General features: G+C 58.4%; 1 protein-coding gene across 2 annotated transcripts in view; it reads right to left on the bottom strand.

Moving 5' to 3' along the window:
• Positions 1 to 18,934, bottom strand: part of CMIP (c-Maf inducing protein) — a 211,742-nt gene that overhangs the window by 59,850 nt on the left and 132,958 nt on the right. For both annotated transcript variants that reach the window (XM_055553846.1, XM_055553845.1), the window contains 2 exons: positions 17,895 to 18,020; positions 10,202 to 10,252 (listed from right to left, as the gene is read on the bottom strand). In XM_055553846.1, coding sequence (XP_055409821.1) covers positions 10,202 to 10,252; positions 17,895 to 18,008 — 165 coding nt within the window. In that variant the 5' untranslated portion in view covers positions 18,009 to 18,020. The remainder of the gene's footprint in view (positions 1 to 10,201; positions 10,253 to 17,894; positions 18,021 to 18,934) is intronic.

Raw genomic sequence — 18,934 nt, 5'->3', positions numbered from 1 at the left:
TGAACAAGCAGGCAGGAGCCTCGGAGGCAAACCCAGAATGGCAGCACCCCCCCCAACCCTGCCAAGAGCTGCCAGCCTCCCCAACTTGGGGGGCTCACTGCCCACCCCCCAAGACAGACTCCTGTAGAACAGAAGGTCTTCCTGGTCAAGAGACAGCCTCCCATTTACGTTTTATGGACTTATTTGAAGAAAGAGAAACGGAGAGAAAAAAATTCTGCCTTAAACGGCAGAAAACAAATTCACCCGCAAAGCGTTTACGTGGAAGGCTTCCTTGTGTGGTGGGGTGAGTCATCAGCCCCGTCAAAGCGTGCGTGGGATGACAAGCTGAGCCCCCGGGGCCCCCTCCTCGTCTGGGAGAGAGAAGCAACCCACAAATGCACTTCTTTCCTGGCTGTGTGGCGAGCCGGCTGTCACTCGCCCCTTCTGAGGCCGGTGGAAGGCTGTCATGCGGGCGTTGTGGGGTGTCTGATGTCCCCGAGCCCAGAGCTGGTGCAGCACAGGGTGGGAACAGGCTTGGGGTCCCAGGGATGTGGTGCAAACCCCAATCCCCTGCTTCCTGCCCTGGGGCTCAAGCACGTGCTTCCTCCGGGCCCCCCGGGGCTCTACACTCTTGACCTTTCGAGTGCGATGGTCAGAGGGCTCTGCAGGGGTGAGGCTATACTAGGTACCCCTCGCTGTCCCTGGTCCATGGACGATGGGCACCCGCATCGCCTGTCCTTTCTCTCAGACACTCAACTTCCCGTCTGAACAACGGGGTTTCACTCAAAGATTTAGGTCCCACCAGGCTTGACCCTTGTCTGAACGAGCTACTACAAAACCGTAAAAAGCAATGAAGTAGGTAGACCCTAGCGCGCTGTACAAGCTTGTGTGTGAGATCAACCACGGGATGTGACAGAATGCGGAGGGAGCAAGGAACGCCCAGCGTGGGTAATGAAATCCGTGTGGGGCTTTAAAAGGAACTTTGATGACAACCTTCTGAAGGGCTCCACAAAACTAACAGGACTGCCTCTGGGAAAAGGAACTTGAGGGAGGAGAGACTGTGCATTTCACCCTTTCAGAATTTCCCCAAGGACCGAGCACACGTGTAGCTGTCACGGGTCTTAGCTGCCATCAGCAGGTATTTGGGCAGCAACAGACTGAAGGGGAAGATGGCAGGAGGCAGCTGTCCGGGCTGACGGGAACCCGGGCGCTGGAGACTCAAGTGAGGACAGCAGTCAAAACCCACGCGACCCGACAGATTTGTGCATTTTGTTATGTCTGAGTTACAGCTCCATTTTTTTTTTTTAAACTTAAAAGCGTTTACAGAGGTCTATGGACAGTGGCACATTTTTTTCCCCCAGTTTTCTCTGTCCTTTTTACTATTCAGAGGAAACCTTAATAAATGCAATTTTAAACATCCCACCTCAGTACTCCTGTATTCTGTTGTCAGGTGTATAAACTGGTTTGGATCCCTTTGGATAACTGTTGGGGAAGCGTCCACCAAAAGGGACCCTCTGCCTACCCAACGGCCTGACCTCAGAAGGATGTAAACGTATGTTCACTCAGAGACGTGTTTGTAACGGTTCTGTTTGTAATAGCCCCAACCTGGAAATCTCTGTCTGTAACAGAATGAACAAATTAATAGTCTATTCATTTAACAGAACACTATCGAGTGAAGCAAATCACTACTACGCAGGATATTATATGTTGCACAGATAAATCTTAAAAACGTAAGTTTGAGCCGAAGAAGTTTAGGCTGTGTGACTCCATTTACCTGAAGTTCAGGTCCATGGCAGACAAATCCATGCTGCGGGAAGGGAGGAGAGTGGGTCCACTGGTGGGCGGTGGGGTGCACAGGAGCCGGGGGAACTCTGTGGGGAGGGGGCCTCCAGGGAGGCAGTCACATTCTCTGTATCGATCTGGGCAGCTACAAGATCAATTCTACAGGCATCTGTGGCATTTTTAGCCAGTAGTATCGTTTGATCTGTGTACTTTTCTACATGTACGCTATCCCTTCAGTGAAGAGTCTGCTTCAAACACAGAGACCTCTGGTTGAGGAAGGGCCTGATGCTCACTGGGGCTTCCCTGCCTCTGTGGGCTCAGACAGGGGACTAGGCCACCCACCCTCTCCATGCCCAAGGTGGTGCCCCCTTCTGCCAAATGAAGCGGGTTGGAGACCCACCAACCACCCAGGGTTCAAATCTCAGCTCCGCCTGGTTCTGGCTGTGGACGAGCTCCTTGGCCCTCTCCGCTCCCCCTTCCAAACGAACCTGCCTTTGAGAAGACTGGCAGAGATCGTCCACCAGAGCCCCCGGCACAGCCCCGGACACTAGGAGGCACCTAGTAACTGTTCTCTCCAGCTACCGTGAGGAGAGCCCACAGGAGTGTGAGCTCTCCTCCCCAGGGCGCGCCGCCCTCTGCCACTTGGTAGTTTTAATCCCTGAAGCTTCCCATGTTATTACTTTCAGGGCCCCTGATGGCCCACCAGGGGCCAGGAGCTGCGGCTGCGAGGCGCTGGAGACCATGGCCTCCCACGGGTTGTGATGAGCGCAGGTGCAGAGGGGCCTGGCTGGACTCGCCTCGGGAAGGGCCTCCGCTCCCCGGGGTCGGCTCTGCCACTGGGGCACCTCCCGCTGGGCATGCCCTGGAGTCTTGGACGGTGATGGGCCCCCTGCCTCACGGCGGGGGAGCCCCCCTTTCACGGTTCTCTGTGGAATCCCTCTGATCCCTCTTAGGAAGTCACAAAGCCCTCTTTGACCAAGTGCCAGAAGCTAATCTGGACGGAATTCCTGCCTCTCGGACCTGGAGGAAGCCGACCTGTGGCTGGGCCTGTGAAAGGACCGAAGAGGCCACTCCTGGCCATTCCCGACCTGCTCCCCGCCCTGGCTTCACCTTCCCGCTCAGGGGAAGGAGGGCTGACACTCAAGACCCCTCAGGCAGCTCGGCAAAGGCTCCCGAGAACACGCCTCAAAGAGACACGGGCCGGAGCCGACGGGACTGGACGTGGATTCCCAGTCGCACCAGTCTCCACAGGTCTGGGAGGTCACTGAGGCAGGGGTCGGGGGAGCTTTTGCTCCCTCTGTTAACTCCGCGTGACCCACAGGGGCTGTGTGGAGAAGGGGTCTGCCCCGGGGGGACTGAGTGCAGTGACTGAGTAGCGAGGCCTGCCAGGGGCTCCCTGGGGGCGGGTGGCACGCCTGCCGTTCGCACGTGCCTTTTCTTCCAGAGCCCCGTCTTCTGGAAACTATTGACACAAAGGAAAATAGACCTTGATCACTAAAAAAATAATTAACCCTGATCCTGTGCTTATTCACATGGTAGGTGCCATTTCTAAGTTCTTTCCTGCTATTAACCCATGTGACTCTCACAGTGACCTAAGAGGCTTGGTCTTAATGTGACCCCCACTTTATTCAGGAGGAAAAAAAGAGGTCCATGGAGGAAAGTAGCCAGTCCAGGGGTCCCACGGCCCATGGGGCGGGGAGCCAGGGCTGGAACCTGGGCAGTCTGGGGCTAGAAATGTTTCTCTTGGGGGCGAATTAGCAACACGTGGAAAGAGTCACCAAAGAAAATACATCCCTACTCTCTGTCTAGCACCCACTGTTCTGGAAATCTGTCCTGAAAGAGGAGTTCTAAAGAAGTGAAAGCCTGGCTACAGCGGACGGTCATGACTTCACTGTCTGCAATTGAGGAGAATGGGCACTGACCAAATGCCCAACAGCAGGTCCTGTGGTCAGCTGTGCACGAGCTCCTCACAGGTGTGACGGACACGCTGACACGTCTAAGGACCTGGCCACGGCTGCCAAGAGGCTGTGCAAAGGGAGACAGAGCCTGGAAGGGCATTGGGGGGTGAGACCAGGGAGCAGGGCGGTCCCTGGCCTTGCTGTGGCCATAAGGGTGCTTTCACCACGACTAAAGAGGGGAGCAGGCGGCGGGGCAGGGGGGTAGGCCGCGTGGAAATGGCAGGAAGGGAGCATGGGTCACCGCCTTCTCTCCAGACACATCGAGCCCAGTGTGAGTCACCCCGGAGCCCGTGGCGCAGGGCCCGGGGCCAGGGGCAAGGCATGGGCAGGTGACAGCTGCGAGCTCAAGTCTGGGGACCTGGGTGACACCGCGTGTCTGGGGAGGTGTGTAAGCAGCCGGTCCTGAGCGTGACCTCCTGGGCCCAAGCCCAGGGGGTCTGCCATGTCCCAGAAAATCAGCTCTCCCGTGAGAAGCCGGGGATTGCCGTCAGAGGTTAATTCACGTAATCCTCTCGGTGACGGCTGTGAGACTCAGAGAAAAATGTAAAGCTCTCAGGAAACGCCTCTGGACACAGGACGCCGCGACCCTCACACGAGGCGTGAGGGCAGACACGCGACGGGACGCTGCAGAGCGAAGCCCGCAGGTGTGGGGGGTGCTGCCAGTGCGTGTGTGCATCTGTGTGCACACACGTGTGCAGTAGGAGCCCCGCTCCCGTGGCTACACTCCCAGGTGCTGGATTCAAATGAGCCCCAGCTCTGCCACAAAGAGCTGCGGGCCCTCGAGCCAGCGTCTTAGCCTCTCAGACTCGGTCTCTGCATCTGGGAGACAGGGAAACGGGAGGCTGAGGCCCCTTCTCGGGGCTGTGGGGATCCCCCAGGGCGCCGAGCAAGGTGCTGGCACTGGCTGGGCACAGGAGGAGTGCCCTGGGCAGGGTGGAGGGGCTGGACTCAGCCTTGGCACGCGTGTCAAGAATGCACACTCCGGGGTCTGCAGTGGGCACAGCACGGCATCTAAGGGCCGGGCGCTGGGACTGGAAGTGGCTCCCCACTACCCAGGAGGAAGGTCAGAGTCGGGGGTGAGGGTCTTACCCTTCCTCCCAGGCCCCCATTGGGGAGGGCATGAGCTCGGGGCCTTCTGTCCCTCTGACCTGGTTCCTGGGGACCCTGCCACGTGCCGGGCCTCTCTCCTTGCATGGGAACAGGGGTGACAGGCCAGCCTTCCCAAGAGGGTGCCTGGTGGGAGCAAGAACCCAGGCTCTCAGCCCCACATCTGGCAACCCCAGTTCCTCACCTACCCACTGGGGGCCCTCACGGGGGCTCAGCCCAGGGCCTGGTGTGGAAGCTGGATCGTAACACCATGAAGAACAGCTGTCCTTGGCAATGGCCTTCGTCCCCTGCACCCCTTCTTCCATGAGACGGGGGGCTGGGACCATGCAGAACCACTCTAGCAGGAATACTGACAGGGGCACTCCCAGATAGGCAGTGCCCTCCGAGGACAGACTGCACCCCCCACCCCGATCTTACAGACACTCCATGGGGGGGCCCTGTGAGGGCTGGTGAGTACCCACTGGCTGCTCTGACCAGGGCGTGTGTGGTGAGGCTCCCACAGCCCTGGCAGGGCAGCCCATCTTCACACTGACCTGTGAGCGAGGCACTACTTAGTGATCTCCCCATGAGAAAACTGAGGCCCCAGTAAACACAGCCCACACCCAATGTACTCAAAACACGGTCTCCCCGCAGCACACATGCACGCACAGGCACAGACCCCACCTTCTTCTCGACACACCTACTCTGTCCAGCAAAGGGACAGGCCCTGGACAGGGGTGACCAAGCAGTGGTGGCCGCCTCAGGGGCTGGGGAAACTCTGCTCAGGGATGCAGAGGGTGGGCAGCCGGCCGGGGAGGATGGGGGTCTGGACTGGGATTTCCCCAGCTTTCCCCAGGGGGAAAATCACCTTGGTTTTCAAGACTTCTGGGCAATGGCCCAGGAACCCCTCTTAGGAAGCAAGAAGGTATTTTTCAGAGCCGGAGGCACCAGAAATGCCGGCTGCACGAAGCAGGCATACCGCGCTTCTCGGGCCTCCTTCAGGGCAGCTCAGGGCATGTCTCCCCCGAGCCAGGTCCTCAGGTCCAGGGCCTGGTGCACCAGACGGGCCTGTCCCGCACAGCTCGAGCAGCGGGCCTCTCGCCTCGAACCCAGGGACGGGCCAGTCTCCTCCCAGCTTTGTAAACACACCCCGGACCCTCCCACTTGAAGCACACCCTGGCTCTATCACACAGACCCGGCCTGGCCCCTCACAGCCTGATGCGCAGGGACAGGCCTGTGTCCACAGGACAGGGCTTCCAAGTTCATCCGAAACAGAAGTGAGGCCTCATTAACCCAGGATGACTGTTTATGCTTCCACACCCCCGGGGATTGGCCTCAGGGGCCAAACCCCCAAACCCAGCAGGGTAGGGCCGGGCTCCCCAGGGAGCCCCAAGGACACTGCTCGGCTCAGGCACACCCTGGGGGGCTGGCTGCCACCCCAGCCCGCTCCTGTTTGCTCCTGTCCTCCTCCTCTGAGCCCCGGGGCCCCCCGAAACTCCCTGACCCGCCTGCCCCAGGGCGGGAGGCCAAGAGGAAGAGCAGAGCTGCCTGAAGACTGGAGAGGGCAGGGAAGGGGGCCCAGAGCCGGGGACCTTGAGGGTCGCCCCCTGTCCCCTTCTGGGGGCTTTGGGATCTTGGACAAGTGGCTCGGAGACCCGCACTTGCAAACGTCAATGACAGCGGGCCATTTGGTAAGCCGAGACGACGCTCAAAGCCCAGTGCCCCTCGGAGGAAACGCTCTCAGTGGGCTGGGACGGTTGGGGTGCGCTGGAGATCAGCGCTGAGGCCAGAAGAGCAGCAGGATCCCCAGGACGGAGAGAGGCGAGGACGTCACACGGGTGTTGTTCTCAGACTCTGCCTGTTCCACAGCGCACCTAGAGGTCGATTCTAGAGACGTGGTTCTCAAGCTTTTTTTTTTTTTCATTACGGTTCCCCTAAGGAGCCTTTTAAGACACTTGCATCCCAATCCGTCCTGATCCCATTGAGGTTAAATTCTAGAAAACAAGATTCTGTTGAGTAGACTGAACTACATTTTCTACATACCACTGGAATAACCAGGTATATTTAAGCCCCAAACACTGATTCTGGCCCCCTTGCAGGCAGTGGCACACCTGTGGAGAGCGCCCGGGGAGGGTCCCAGTACCACTGCGTGAAGACTCCATAAAGCTACGGGACACAGCAGGTAAGAGGCAGCGTTCTTTACTAGCAGAAGAATTTCCCTATGTTGTCCTGCAGCCACAACGCGCGCATGCGTGGGGTGTAAGGGAAAAACGATAAATACAACGCTTAGAGAATTTAAAAACTCAACCTGAGGTTGTGGGATTTTGAATGTCCTTAATTTTGATGTTCTATTGATTTTAAGTTAAAGGTAGAGAAAAGCAAAGGAAAGAAAAAGAAAAATCCCAAACAGTCAGAGGTACATACGGAGGACAGAGTGGCAGTATCAGGCAGGAGAACCAGGACACAACCCAAGCCGGGCTGAGAGGCTGGCGCGGGATCGGGCGCAGGTGGATCAGGCAGGGGGCGCGGTGGCCCCTGTATCCATACTGAAATTGCTGTGAGACCATGCACAAGTCGCTGGACCTCTCTGAGCCCTCACATGTGCTGAATGACAAGGAACAGGAAAGCGCCGAGACATACCCTGTGCATGGCAGATACTCAGCAACTGCATCTGACGGAATGAACTCTTGCTGGAATCTATGCAAACCATAGGATGGATCGACTACAGAGCCTGGATTCAAACCCCGGGTCTCCTGGCTCATTTCATCAGCCAGGAGTCCCTCAAAAACACCTTATGTTTCTTTGCCATTTTACAAGGAAGGGGAGAGTGCCTCCGTTAATCTCATCAACAATGAGTGGCAGTCATGGGAATGACATCAGGCTGCTGCCACTGAGATACCACTGCCACCTGGCGGCAGCGTACCTAAACTACGGGGGGGCGGGGGTGTCGAAAGGGAACAACTACCAGCATCGCATCTGTGCTGCGCTCAGTCGTGTCCGACTCTCTGCGACCCCGTGGACTGCAGCCCACCAGGCTCCTCTGTCCATGGGGTTCTCCGGGCAAGAATGCTGGAGTGGGCTGCCATGCCCTCCTCCAGGGGATCTTCCCAACCCGGGGATCAAACCCAGGTCTCCTAAATTGCAGGCGGATTCTTTACCATCTAAGCCACCGAGGAAAGTGAAGTCACAATCCTAAGCCTACAACAAAAAGTGCTTAAACAGTGAGAACACAGGTCACCATCCATCACCGGGCAAAAGGGCCACTCCCTAGTGGGCATTTGTTGATTCCTTGACACCCTGACCAGAGTGTGCTTGCTTTTGTGTTTTTGGGATGGATGTGTACACACTGCTATATTTAAGAGGGATAACCAAGAAGGACCCAGCAAACAAATAAAACGATGCTATGGAAAAATAATAAATAAAATTTAACTGATTTAACAACCATCAACAAACCAACCACCACCTAAATGGAGCAGACATCCAGGTCTTGATGAGAACTGCTAGAAGCCCAGGGCTCCCCATTTCAGTACTTGCTCAATCAACTGTCTGAACCCCACATGCGCCTGAATCCATACATTTCGAGCCTGTCACCTTTAAATCATCCTCGGGCTATCACAGTCTCCCGAAGCTCTACTTTCCATGTCTACCATCTTAGCCATCGCTTGTAGCTGCGTAGAATTCACACATGTCACAAGCACTGCCTTTCAGGAGTTCCCAGAGATTCCGGAAAGCGGCTGAAGACAATGCGGACCAGGGCAAGGCGGCAAGCAGAGTGGAATCCACTCAAGACCACCTCTTCCTTGACACTGACCTTGGCCACCTGTTCAAAGAGACATTTCCCCAACCTGTTGGGTGGGCAGTAGGTCTCTTTCCTACGCTAAGAGAAAGCAAGGTGCTCACTCGCTGAGGACTCACGAGGAGAACACGCACGAGAGGAGGGACAGAAGAGGGGAGCTCTGGGCAGGCAGCTGCCGCTGTCCACGGCAGCGGGGCGGCCTCTCTTCGCAGGGGTCACATCACGCCGCCCGTATTCCTCTCTCCCATGACTGGTCTGGTGTTCACCTCCCAGGGCCCGCCGGCAGGTCCTGATGTAGGCCCCGCCTGTCCCGGGACACCCGGCTGCAGAGATCAGGCCTCAGAAAGGATGTCCCTGCAGAAATCACGGTCTGAGCAGCACCTGCCGGCTCCACACACGGGTGCCTCCCAGGGCCTTCTGCCTGCGTTCAGGAAGCCCCAGGAACGGGCGAGGCCTGGGTCTGAACCCAGCCCCAGGCTTGTACCAGCTGTGGGAGCTGGGCTCGGGTCTGGCCTTGCCTTCCCCACGGAGAAAATGGGAGCAATGATAACGAGCATTCTGACAAGGGTCAAAGAGGCACGAGGCAGCAGGCGCTCGGTACACGCCAGTCCCTTCCCTGTGCAGCCCCAGCTTGGAGACCCAGGCTCAGCCTCAGAGACAGCCACCCGGACACAAGCGAGAGGCCCTGCCGCTGTGGGGGGTGGGAGGTGGGATGGGGGGGCCGTCTAGGGCACCTGGAACGTCAGTTTCCAGGGCTGGGTTTCTGTCCTCTGCCTAGCTGTGACGAGAGCCCCTCCAAAGGCGTGACAAGAATGCGAAGTGTCCCCTGGTCCTCCTCACACGACACACGGCCTCAAACCCCGCCCAGGTCCAGCCGCTCAGCCCCACCGCGCTCCAGCTTACTGTAAAGGTGCTGGGTCGGGACACACACCACTCACCCTAGCCACAGCCTGCTGGTTCTGCAAGGCCTGCCGTGCTTGTTCTAAGCTAAAAGGTCAGGAGGTGGGGGACGGGGGCAGGGAGTGAGGGTCCTGAGCCACAGAGCAGAATGTGGACTCTCCGGGGCGGGGGGGACACTTCGCACAGATCTGGCCCCGGGTCTTGAACACGAGCAGCTGGGGACTAATTCACCACTTGTGCTAGAGAGCTGGGGACCATCTCATGTGGAGCTAGAACCCAAAAATCAAGCCAAAGAACCAGAGAGCAGAAAGGAAGGGAAGCCTGTGGAAATACAGCTGGACTTCTGCATCTCTGATAAATTTTCCTCTGCTGCCAAATTCAAAACTTACTTTCAACTCATCACCTGGAATCCCTCAAGTCCTGCCCCCCAGAGCCGCTCAGGTGAGCTCCTGTTCTGAGAGCAAGCGGGTCTACGAACCTTCTGAAAGCTGGCACGCCACGAGGTTCCCAGGCAAAGTCAGGGGCCAATTGGGCAGAGACACAGCTTTGGCATCGCAAGGGGGCAAAGTATCAACCATCCAAGAGGGAGGTAAGGGCTTTCGGACAACAGGGCAAAGCACCCGGGAGGTGAAAAGACCCCTGCTCTCCAGCCTCTGGGTGACAGAGTGGCCCCTCGAATGAGCAACGAGCCAGGACTCACCTTCCACTGCAGAGAATGAAACCACTGGTCTCGCAGGTAGCTGTTGGCAGCCTGCAACGAGAAGAGGACAGTGGGGGTCAGTCACTGGCCGGCAGCATCTCAGAGCATTTTACAGGCCAGCATGAGGTCCTGCACCAGGCTGAACCCCTCGTGTGTAAAACCAAACCGGAAGTGGTCACCTGGTGGACTCGTCTGAAATAAGACACTGCTCTAGCCTAGCGCTTATTCTGTTGGTCAGACGCTGGTGGCTGCAGGAGCTTCAGCTGCACACATTATGTCAGCTTCTGCAGGATCAGAGAAGGGGCCGGGATGAGTGGGGAAGAGGCACGGGGTGAGGGGGTGATGGGGATGGGTGCCTGGATGCTCCGGGCGCCAGGCATTTGCCATCCGTGTAACGTGTCCTCTGAGGTGGGCAACGCTCTGTTTCACAAAGGGAAAAACTGAGACCCTGAACGCTCACGTCAACTGGCCGCATTTAAACCCGCAGCCTGTCTTCCAAGCCTGTGGGTTTAACCACTGCACCCCCTGCCAACTGCAGACAGCCACGGTGGAGACCAGGCAGCCTTGGCCTCAGGCAGAGCTAGTAGATGTTACACATCCCCGTTCGGGGAGCTCGGCCTTCCGTGACCGACACCACGCCAGCTGCGAGCCTCCAGGCCACTTGGGGTCGGACGGCTCTCACCCCCGATTCCAGCACGTCTGCTGATGACAAGGGCAGTATTCACGGCGGGTCTGCCGGGTGCTGGACGTTAGGCCCTACTCCTGGAAGAGCTCATCCCGTCCTTAAGTCAACCCTGGGGAGCAGGCACTGCCGGCCATGGTGCGGATGAGAAAACTGAGGCTCGAGAGCTTGAACTCATCCCCCAGGGGCTCACAGGCAGCAGGGGTGGGGGGCCAGGGCCTGGACCCAGCGGTCTGACTCACAGTGAAACCACAGTATGACAGCATCTCAAATCTGCTGCTGGCCACGCCCAAGGCAGAAACGTAGCGCCCCTCCCCTGCCTGAGCCCCAGCCCGCTGTTCCGAGTGGCCGACCCTGATGGGCAAGGGACTCTGACAAAGGCCAGCGCCTCTCTCCAGGCAGGAATGCCTGCCTTCTTTCCCTGAGCCACACACACATGCACACACACATGCACCCAGCACGTGCATCCTGGGGTCACTTTCATTCAAGGAGATTCAGCTCTTACAAATGAGCTCCTCTGATCCCCAGCAAACCACAGATGAAACCCCAGCTGCTTGTCCAGGTCAGTTTAGGGAAATGAACCAGTTCAGTGGCCCGTGGAGCTGGGAATCGGGCTTCCGCGGGCAAGCTCAGAGACGCATTTGAAACCCCAAGTGGCTCCACACAAGCACCTGGAGGCAATATGAGTCTGTGCTTCTGCTCTGAGTAGGGGAGTAGGCTGGGGGACTCCCTCCGTGGGACGCAGGAACCTCTGCAGTAGCTGAGTCTCCAGAAGCCCTGGGTTCAAGCCCCCTGAGGACCCAAAGCCTGCAACACCTGACCAGGGCGGGGGCAGGCCGTGGGAGAGTCTGCCACGGGGCCCAGCAGCCCCCTCGGAGGGCCCATGGGGGTCATCTGCTGGTGCTGACCAAGCTGTGGTCTCAGGACAGCTCGTGGATGTTAGGGTGACTGAACACAGCCCACACTCGGGAAGAGTGGGGCAAGACCCCAAACAATGAAGCCACGGAAGATGCCCACGGAAGATGCCCACTAAGCAAGATGCCCCGCACGTGCCAGCAGCAGGGATCAGGGCGGAGTGGCCTCGGCCAGCACGGTGCTAACAAATGAGTAACAGCAGGCTCCCCTGGACGAACAGCCCTGATTGTGGTGTGCGCGGATGTCCACACTGATGCCCCTTGGCCAATTCCTCTGCTTTTCAACACACCGAAGTGATCAGGGACAGGGGAGGTGTGGCAGGTCGAATGAGGGGCCTCCAAAGACTGTCCATGTCCTAACCCCCAGGAATGTGTTCAGTTCAGTTCAGTCGCTCAGTTGTGATCCCATGGACTGCAGTACGCCAGGCTTCCCTGTCCATCACCAACTCCTGGAGTTTACTCAAACTCACGTCCATCAAGTCGGTGATGCCATCCAACCGCCTCATCCTCTGTCGTCCCCTTCTCCTGCCTTCAATCTTTCCCAGCATCAGGGTCTTTTCAAATGAGTCAGTTCTTCACATCAGGTGGCCAAAGTATTGGAGTTTCAGCTTCAACATCTGTCCTTCCAATGAATATTCAGGACGGATTTCCTTTAGGATGGACTGGGTGGAATGTGTTACCTTGGTGCAAAGGGACTTTGCAGATCAAGTTAAGGACCTTGATGTGGGGAGATTACTCTGGCCCCTCTGGGTGAGTCTGTGTAGTTACGAGTGTCTATATAAGAGGAAGACAGGATCAGATGAGTGTCAGAGACGGAAACAGAGGTCGGAATGACGAGGCCATGAGCCCAGGGATGCAGGCAGCCTCAAGAAGCTGCAGATGGATTCCTCCCTAGGGCTTCAGATGAACCAGCCCTGCCCACACTTGGGAGTTTAGCTCAGAGGGACACATGTTGGATTCAGATCTCCAGAATGGTCAGGATACAAATCTGTGCTGTTGTTTTTTTTTTTTTTTTGGGTAGAATCTTAGTTCCCTGACCATGAATCAAACACGGGCCCAGAGCAGGGAAAGTGCCAAGTCTTAATCCCTGCATTAGCAGGGAATTCTCAAACCTGTGCTGTGTTAACCACCACAGTCAAAGAAATCTGCCTTTTGGCAGTAGGTGTGACCCTACCACCTGCTCTCTGTACCACTGGGCCCCTGGGAACCAGGCTGGGGAACCCGAAGGCGCCACGCTGATGAAGGGAGAGGCTCCGGTCAGGGCGAGGCCCCCACCCCGCAAACAAAAGGGTGGGCCAGAAGTTCACTTGAGAGAGGGGAGCGACTTGTGTGACACCCTCGCAGGTGCAACTCCCGTCTCGATGCTCGAGACAGGGAGGCCACGGCCCCCAGCCCCACCGCGGGGACCCAGGGCACATCTCCGCGTCCTGAGGGTCGGTCAGCGGAGCCGGGGCCCGGCCTGGGAAAGAGGCCCTGGAAGCAGGCTCTGGCGGGCGCCAGCCTCTCCTGGCGATAAATCTTTCGAATCCTGCAAGGGCCTCGTTCCAGGCAAATTCTGCCTAATTTCCTCTTCGAAAGTTGCCAAGTTCCCTCTCATTGTTGTATTGTCTGGAGAGGTGAGAAAAACAGCCAAGGGTGCACGGTGGGTGACCGTTCCCAGGTTCACCCTCCCCGCCCCACTTCTTAGGGGAAAAAACAGCACGTGCTGTGCAGCCGGAAAAGGTCTCTCTCTCCGGCTTCCAGTAAGGAGGGCACCCGCCCTGTCCTGCCCCGGCTGCCAGCGTTTGGGGTAAACAGTGGCCTGGCCTCCCCGGGGGCTTTCAGGAATGTCACTGAGATGAGCCGGTCTCGGAAACTGTTCCAGAAAGCAGCAGCACTCTCGAGAAAGCAGGGTAGGGTGGGAAGGGTCCCTTTGCTCCTGGTCTCGCCTGAACCCTTGTTGTCCGAGCAATGGGCTCTGTTCACGTCTCATCAGTGACTGGACAGCCACTGGGGAGGCAGAGATCCCTGGGAGATGATCCGGGTCTTCATCTCTGCTCCATGACTCCACGGGCCTGCAAGGAGCACCACCCCCACCTGCCGCCTGGCACCGTTCATGGGCTCGTGGAGTTACTCCTTAGGATGAAATGCCAGCAGACAGGGCATTAGGAGAAGAAAGAAGATAAATAGGTCCTTTCTGCACCCAGGGACTCTAATAACATGCCATTAGGGAGCTCACGCTGAAACACACAAAGCATCCATAAACACGCCGGTCGGACCCAGGCTGGAGGGCTGGCGCCTTTGTCTGCTGACTTGACCCGCTGGCGTGTTGCTCGGTGTCTCTGAGCAGGGGAGGAGGACCATCTGCCTGAGAGCACTTGTCCTTTGTTTTTTAATATTCATTTATTTATTTATTTGGCTGCGCCAGGCCTTAGTTGCAGCAGGCAGGATCTTTTTTGTTGTTGTTGTTGTTTTTAGTTTTAGCATGCGGGGTTTTCAGTCCATGGCATGTAGCATCTAGCTCTCTGACCAGGGATGGAAGCCGGTACCCCTGCCTAGGGGGCCTGGAGTCTTAGCCACTGGACCACCAGGGAAGTCCCCTGAGAGCATTCCTGAACTTTCCCTGAACTCAGGTCAGTTCCCAGGGGGTCTGAGTGAGGCACCGGCTCAAATTCTCACAAAACAGCTACGTAAGAATGAGGAGTTGGGAGCAGAGAGGGAAAACAAACGGAAAGCGGAAGAGAGACTTAGGTCAGGACGCACAGAGAGAAGGGGCCGGGGGGTGGGAGGGAGAGGCCTGGAGAAAGACCCCGGGGGGGAAGCAGAGAGTGAGGGGCATCAGGGGACAGAGAGACACAGGGGAGGGGAGGGAAGAGAAGTACCAGAGAGACAGAGAGCCTGCAGAGGAGGCGGGCAGGGACCCCCAGACCCCGCCCCGCCACAGAGACACGCCGCAGGACGGACTCCTCTGTAGGGAGGCAGGGGTGCTGGGGGCCCACAGGCCGCCTGCACTGAGGCTGTTCCCGCGGGGGCAGCAGAGGTCAGGATGCACGTCCCGGGGTCTCAGCCCTGGTGTGCGGATGGGAGCCATTTGCAGAACTGAGCCACCAGCACCACCCAGCGCCCCTGGCACCCGGGCGTGCTGAGCACCCAGGGCAGCTGGTGGACAGGAGAGCCGCCCTCTTGATTCAGTGACTTGGACTTAAGCGCAGATGACGCTGTGCGTCTGGCGGCTGCTGTGGGAGAAGCACGGCTCGGGGCGGCACCCGGGTGTGGCGTGGTCTTGATCCCCAGCGCCCCTTGCTACCGCGCCCGGCCCCACCCCTCACCTCCGCCAGGGCACAGGGACTGCCGTCACACCCCTGCTCTGGGCCGTCCTGTGACTCTGGACAAGCCCCCAGGCAGGGGATCCCGCTGACCAGCAGGAGAGCCTGTGCGGGGCACCCTGCCCGCCACCTCATGGGCTGCCCCGTCACCACATAGGCCTGCAGCCCAGCCCCATGGTGCCTCGAGCCCACTTAGACAACCGGGCGGCCTCTTGCTGCCCGTGAACCACAGGAGGGCAAGGAGGAGGGGACGACACAGGGGAAGCAAGCTGGGAGGGACCCCGGGGACGGCGGGGCTGTACCCACCTGGCCGCCGCCTTGGCTCACACGCCCTGGTCAGCCCGGCCCGGGCAGTGCTGACGGGAGGCCCCCGCAGGATCAAAGGGATATTTGGGCGATGCCCGGCACCCCGCATCCTCCAAGCTCCCTGCCCCTCTGTCTGCGGGTCCCTCCTCGGGGGACGCTGCCCGCTCCAGCCCCAGAACACTGGAAAATGCCCCTGCCGGGGGCAGGGCAATTACAAGGCTTCCCTTGGGCCCACCTGCCTGGGGGGCTCACGGATGCGCCGTCCGCTCGACCAGCAGACTGGTCCCTCGACTGTCCCCCACCCCAGGAGCTCTTGGCGGCTGTGGCTCCCTCCCTCGGCTGACATGACCTGTGCGGCCTGGCTGCCTGCAACCCCACAACTCTGGGTGCGTGTTTAGGGCCTGCACTGCCGCCCCCTCCTGTCCACGGCAGGGAACCCCTGCCCCGACACTCCCAGGCTTCGCACCCCCTCTTCCCTCTGCCCACAGTGCGTGTCCCATCCCGGCACAGTCCTACGCACCCCTCAACACCCAGTATCACCACCCATGGGGAGCCTTCCCTGGGACCTCCAGGGTGACAGCGAGTCCCCCAACCCTGGGGGACAGGCCTCTATTTCAGCTGCTACCTCTGGGGGGTTTCTCTGTGGCTCTGTCTCCCCGGGGGCCTGACTCACCTCCTCACCCACTGCCTGCACAGGGGACAGCAGGCTAGGGGCTCTGTGATTCCAAGGGGATCTTCTCAGCCCCCTCTTCTCCGCTTTCTATGGACTCCTAGTACTGCCCCCCTCGCCCCAAGTACCCGCCACTGCTCCCCACCGGCCCAAGGGGGCCAGAGCTGACCACTCCCTTCACAGAAGGTGCAACTATCACAGAGGGTCAGGAAGGACAGAAAGGAAAGCGCTGCTGGCTAGAGGTGAGGAGGGAAAATGAGAGGGCGGCTAGGAGAAAACCTGCAGGGTGTGAGAGATTTAGGAAGAAAACAGACAGGCAGTGTTCTCTGCGGGATGACGGTAAAGCCGGAGTCTTCCTGAAGGACCATGAGCAGTTACTCAGCTTCCGGTGCTCGACATTCCTCAGAGGCCAAACTGTGTGCCTCTCAGCTCCAGCATCGTTGAATAATCCGGTGGCCACTTTTGGGGAAACAAGTTTTAGGGATCATCTCTCTGGGCTCAGAGCAGTGTCTCCCAGGAGAGACAGAGTTAGAAAGAAAATGTTCCTGAAAGAGAGGCTAAGGGAGACCTTCCTCTCGGAGGTGACAGTCCATTCCCTCTGGACGAGCAGTCCTGACTTGAGTCCCCGCTGGAAGCCCAAAGGAGAGCGACGACGGTAGGCCATTGAAAGCCGACAGGAGGGGGCTGAGAACACCCCCCTGAGTCACAGGGGGCGGGGACCCCAAAAAAGACAGCATGTGCCACGTGCATGGGCTGCAGCGGCTGTGCCATGAGCTCTGCCTCAGTCCCTTCCTTGGCGGACCCGCCTCCCTCTCCCCACCCACGAGGTCCTGGCAGGGCTGTCAGAGTACAGGGATGCCTGTGCTGAAGGTGGGCGTGGCCCCCGGGGTGAATCAGATCACAGCCCAGCCAATCAGGACCTTCCACAGGACTGCCTGTGCTGAAGGTGGGCGTGGCCCCCCGGGGTGAATCAGATCACAGCCCAGCCAATCAGGACCTTCCAGGAGACTTGATAGGAAGATACTGAAAGGAAAGTGGGCGCTCACATTTTTTAAGGATTACAGACTCCAAGAATGCAGCCTGAGGCTGCCAGACATCCGTCTTTCCCATCACACGGGGAGCCTCTGTCTGACAGCGAAGCCAGCACACAGAAGCAAAGCCAGGAGATGGAGAGATTAGACATTCACGATCGCGTTTGACTCCTGGGTCCAGCTGCGCCTGAAGTCCACTCCCAGACTGCCCAGTTACGTAACGCAGCCACAGCATCAAATTCTCTTCCTGCTTCAAATCATTTGAACAACGTCTGCATCATTTCCAACCAACAGTCCCTGATCAGTACACACAAAACCTGCACTCTTTCCCAAGGAGAGGGCTCCTACTTCCATCAGGGCCTCAACAGACCAAGATAAACGAAGAGTGAGAAATCTCCTCACTCACAGTACAACAGAAGGTAGTACATCTGTCGCGTACTTGCTTTTTATAGCCTTTTAAAGCCTGTGTCTGTGTGCCTCGGTTTCCTTATCTGTAAAATGGGAGACAGGAAAACCAACGGTTTGGTTTTGTTAGGAGAAACAAAAACACAGCGTGGGAAGCTCCTCGGCGGGGACGGGCGCTCAGCAGGAGCCCAGCCTGTGCACACTCCCTCCACCGCTCCCCCAGTGAGCCCCGATTTACACCTTTCTTGTACTTGGAGGGAAAAAAAACCACTCCAAGTCAAACAGTCTTTCCTCTTGATAGCTGGCCGTCTCCTAGGGGAGGAAGAGGGCGCTGAGCGGGGACGGAGCAGAAAGTGCTCGTTCCTGTTTACATGTCCTACCTGCAGCAGGACAGTTCCCCCAGGAATTGTGAGCTGTAAACAGTACTTCGGGGCGTTCTCCCAGGACAGCAGCTGAACGTCTTCAATTGCGCTGTAGGAGACTGAGTTTTCCATGTACCCAGTTGGCTGCAGCAAAAGAAAAAAAGAAAAGACATACATTGGTTATGGGATCAGGCACAATCACTGCCTCAGAAAACATTCTCGGTTTAGCAACGAGCACGCGGAGCTGGTACAGACACCTGGCAACTCTGGAGGCCAAAGAAGTTGTCTTTCCTGGCTGGCAGCGCTCAGCTGGAGGGGAGGGGCCGGGGCGGACACCCACCCACGTGTTTCGGGAGGTGCGGAGTCAGGACTAGACCGGCGGCACCTTGGGGGTGACGCCTGGCCACTGCTCCTCCAGGCATCTGCAGGACCCAGTGTGGCCAGAGCCGGAACCGCTCCACCCATCACCGTGTCCCAGCCACCACCCTCCCCTGCCCAGGAAGTGGTCACAGCCCCCTGCCCTCTGGACTCCCCTCCTGTCTCCCCCTGCAGACACATGCTCCCCGCTTGGCACTCAGGGCCGCATCCCGAGTCAGCAAACTCGACCCCTCCATGCCCCTGCTCGCATCTGCCAGGGGTTCCCGGTGACCCAACCACTAACTCCACCCACAGGCCCCCCGCGTCTGGCCTCACACCCGCTCTAGCCCCACCCCACCTCCCTCTCCCTCTCCATGCACCCCGACACGGGCCTGCGGACAGCACTCGGCCTGCCCTGTGTCCCCAAAAGGCGGGGTCACCCCCACCCCACCCTGCCATCTCCTCTTCCACTCTCCAGACCCCGAAACCCACAGGGCCGCCCCCTCCCCGGGTCCCGCATGCTCACTACATCCGTCTCAATCCCTGTGACCTATGCGGGCTGTCTGTCTGCCGTCTGCCTCCCCCAGGCCGTGGCTTCATGAGGTCAGGCCATGGCTGTCTCGGTCCCCACTCTGTCTCCAGGGTCCGGTGCACGACAAGGACCCAGTGACTTGTGTTGAAAGGGGGCGACTGGTGAGGGT

This window comes from Bubalus kerabau, chromosome 17 (genome assembly GCF_029407905.1).
Source record: "Bubalus kerabau isolate K-KA32 ecotype Philippines breed swamp buffalo chromosome 17, PCC_UOA_SB_1v2, whole genome shotgun sequence".
Classification (NCBI taxonomy): Eukaryota; Metazoa; Chordata; class Mammalia; order Artiodactyla; family Bovidae; genus Bubalus; species Bubalus kerabau.
This window is presented reverse-complemented; position numbering and strand designations above follow the sequence as displayed.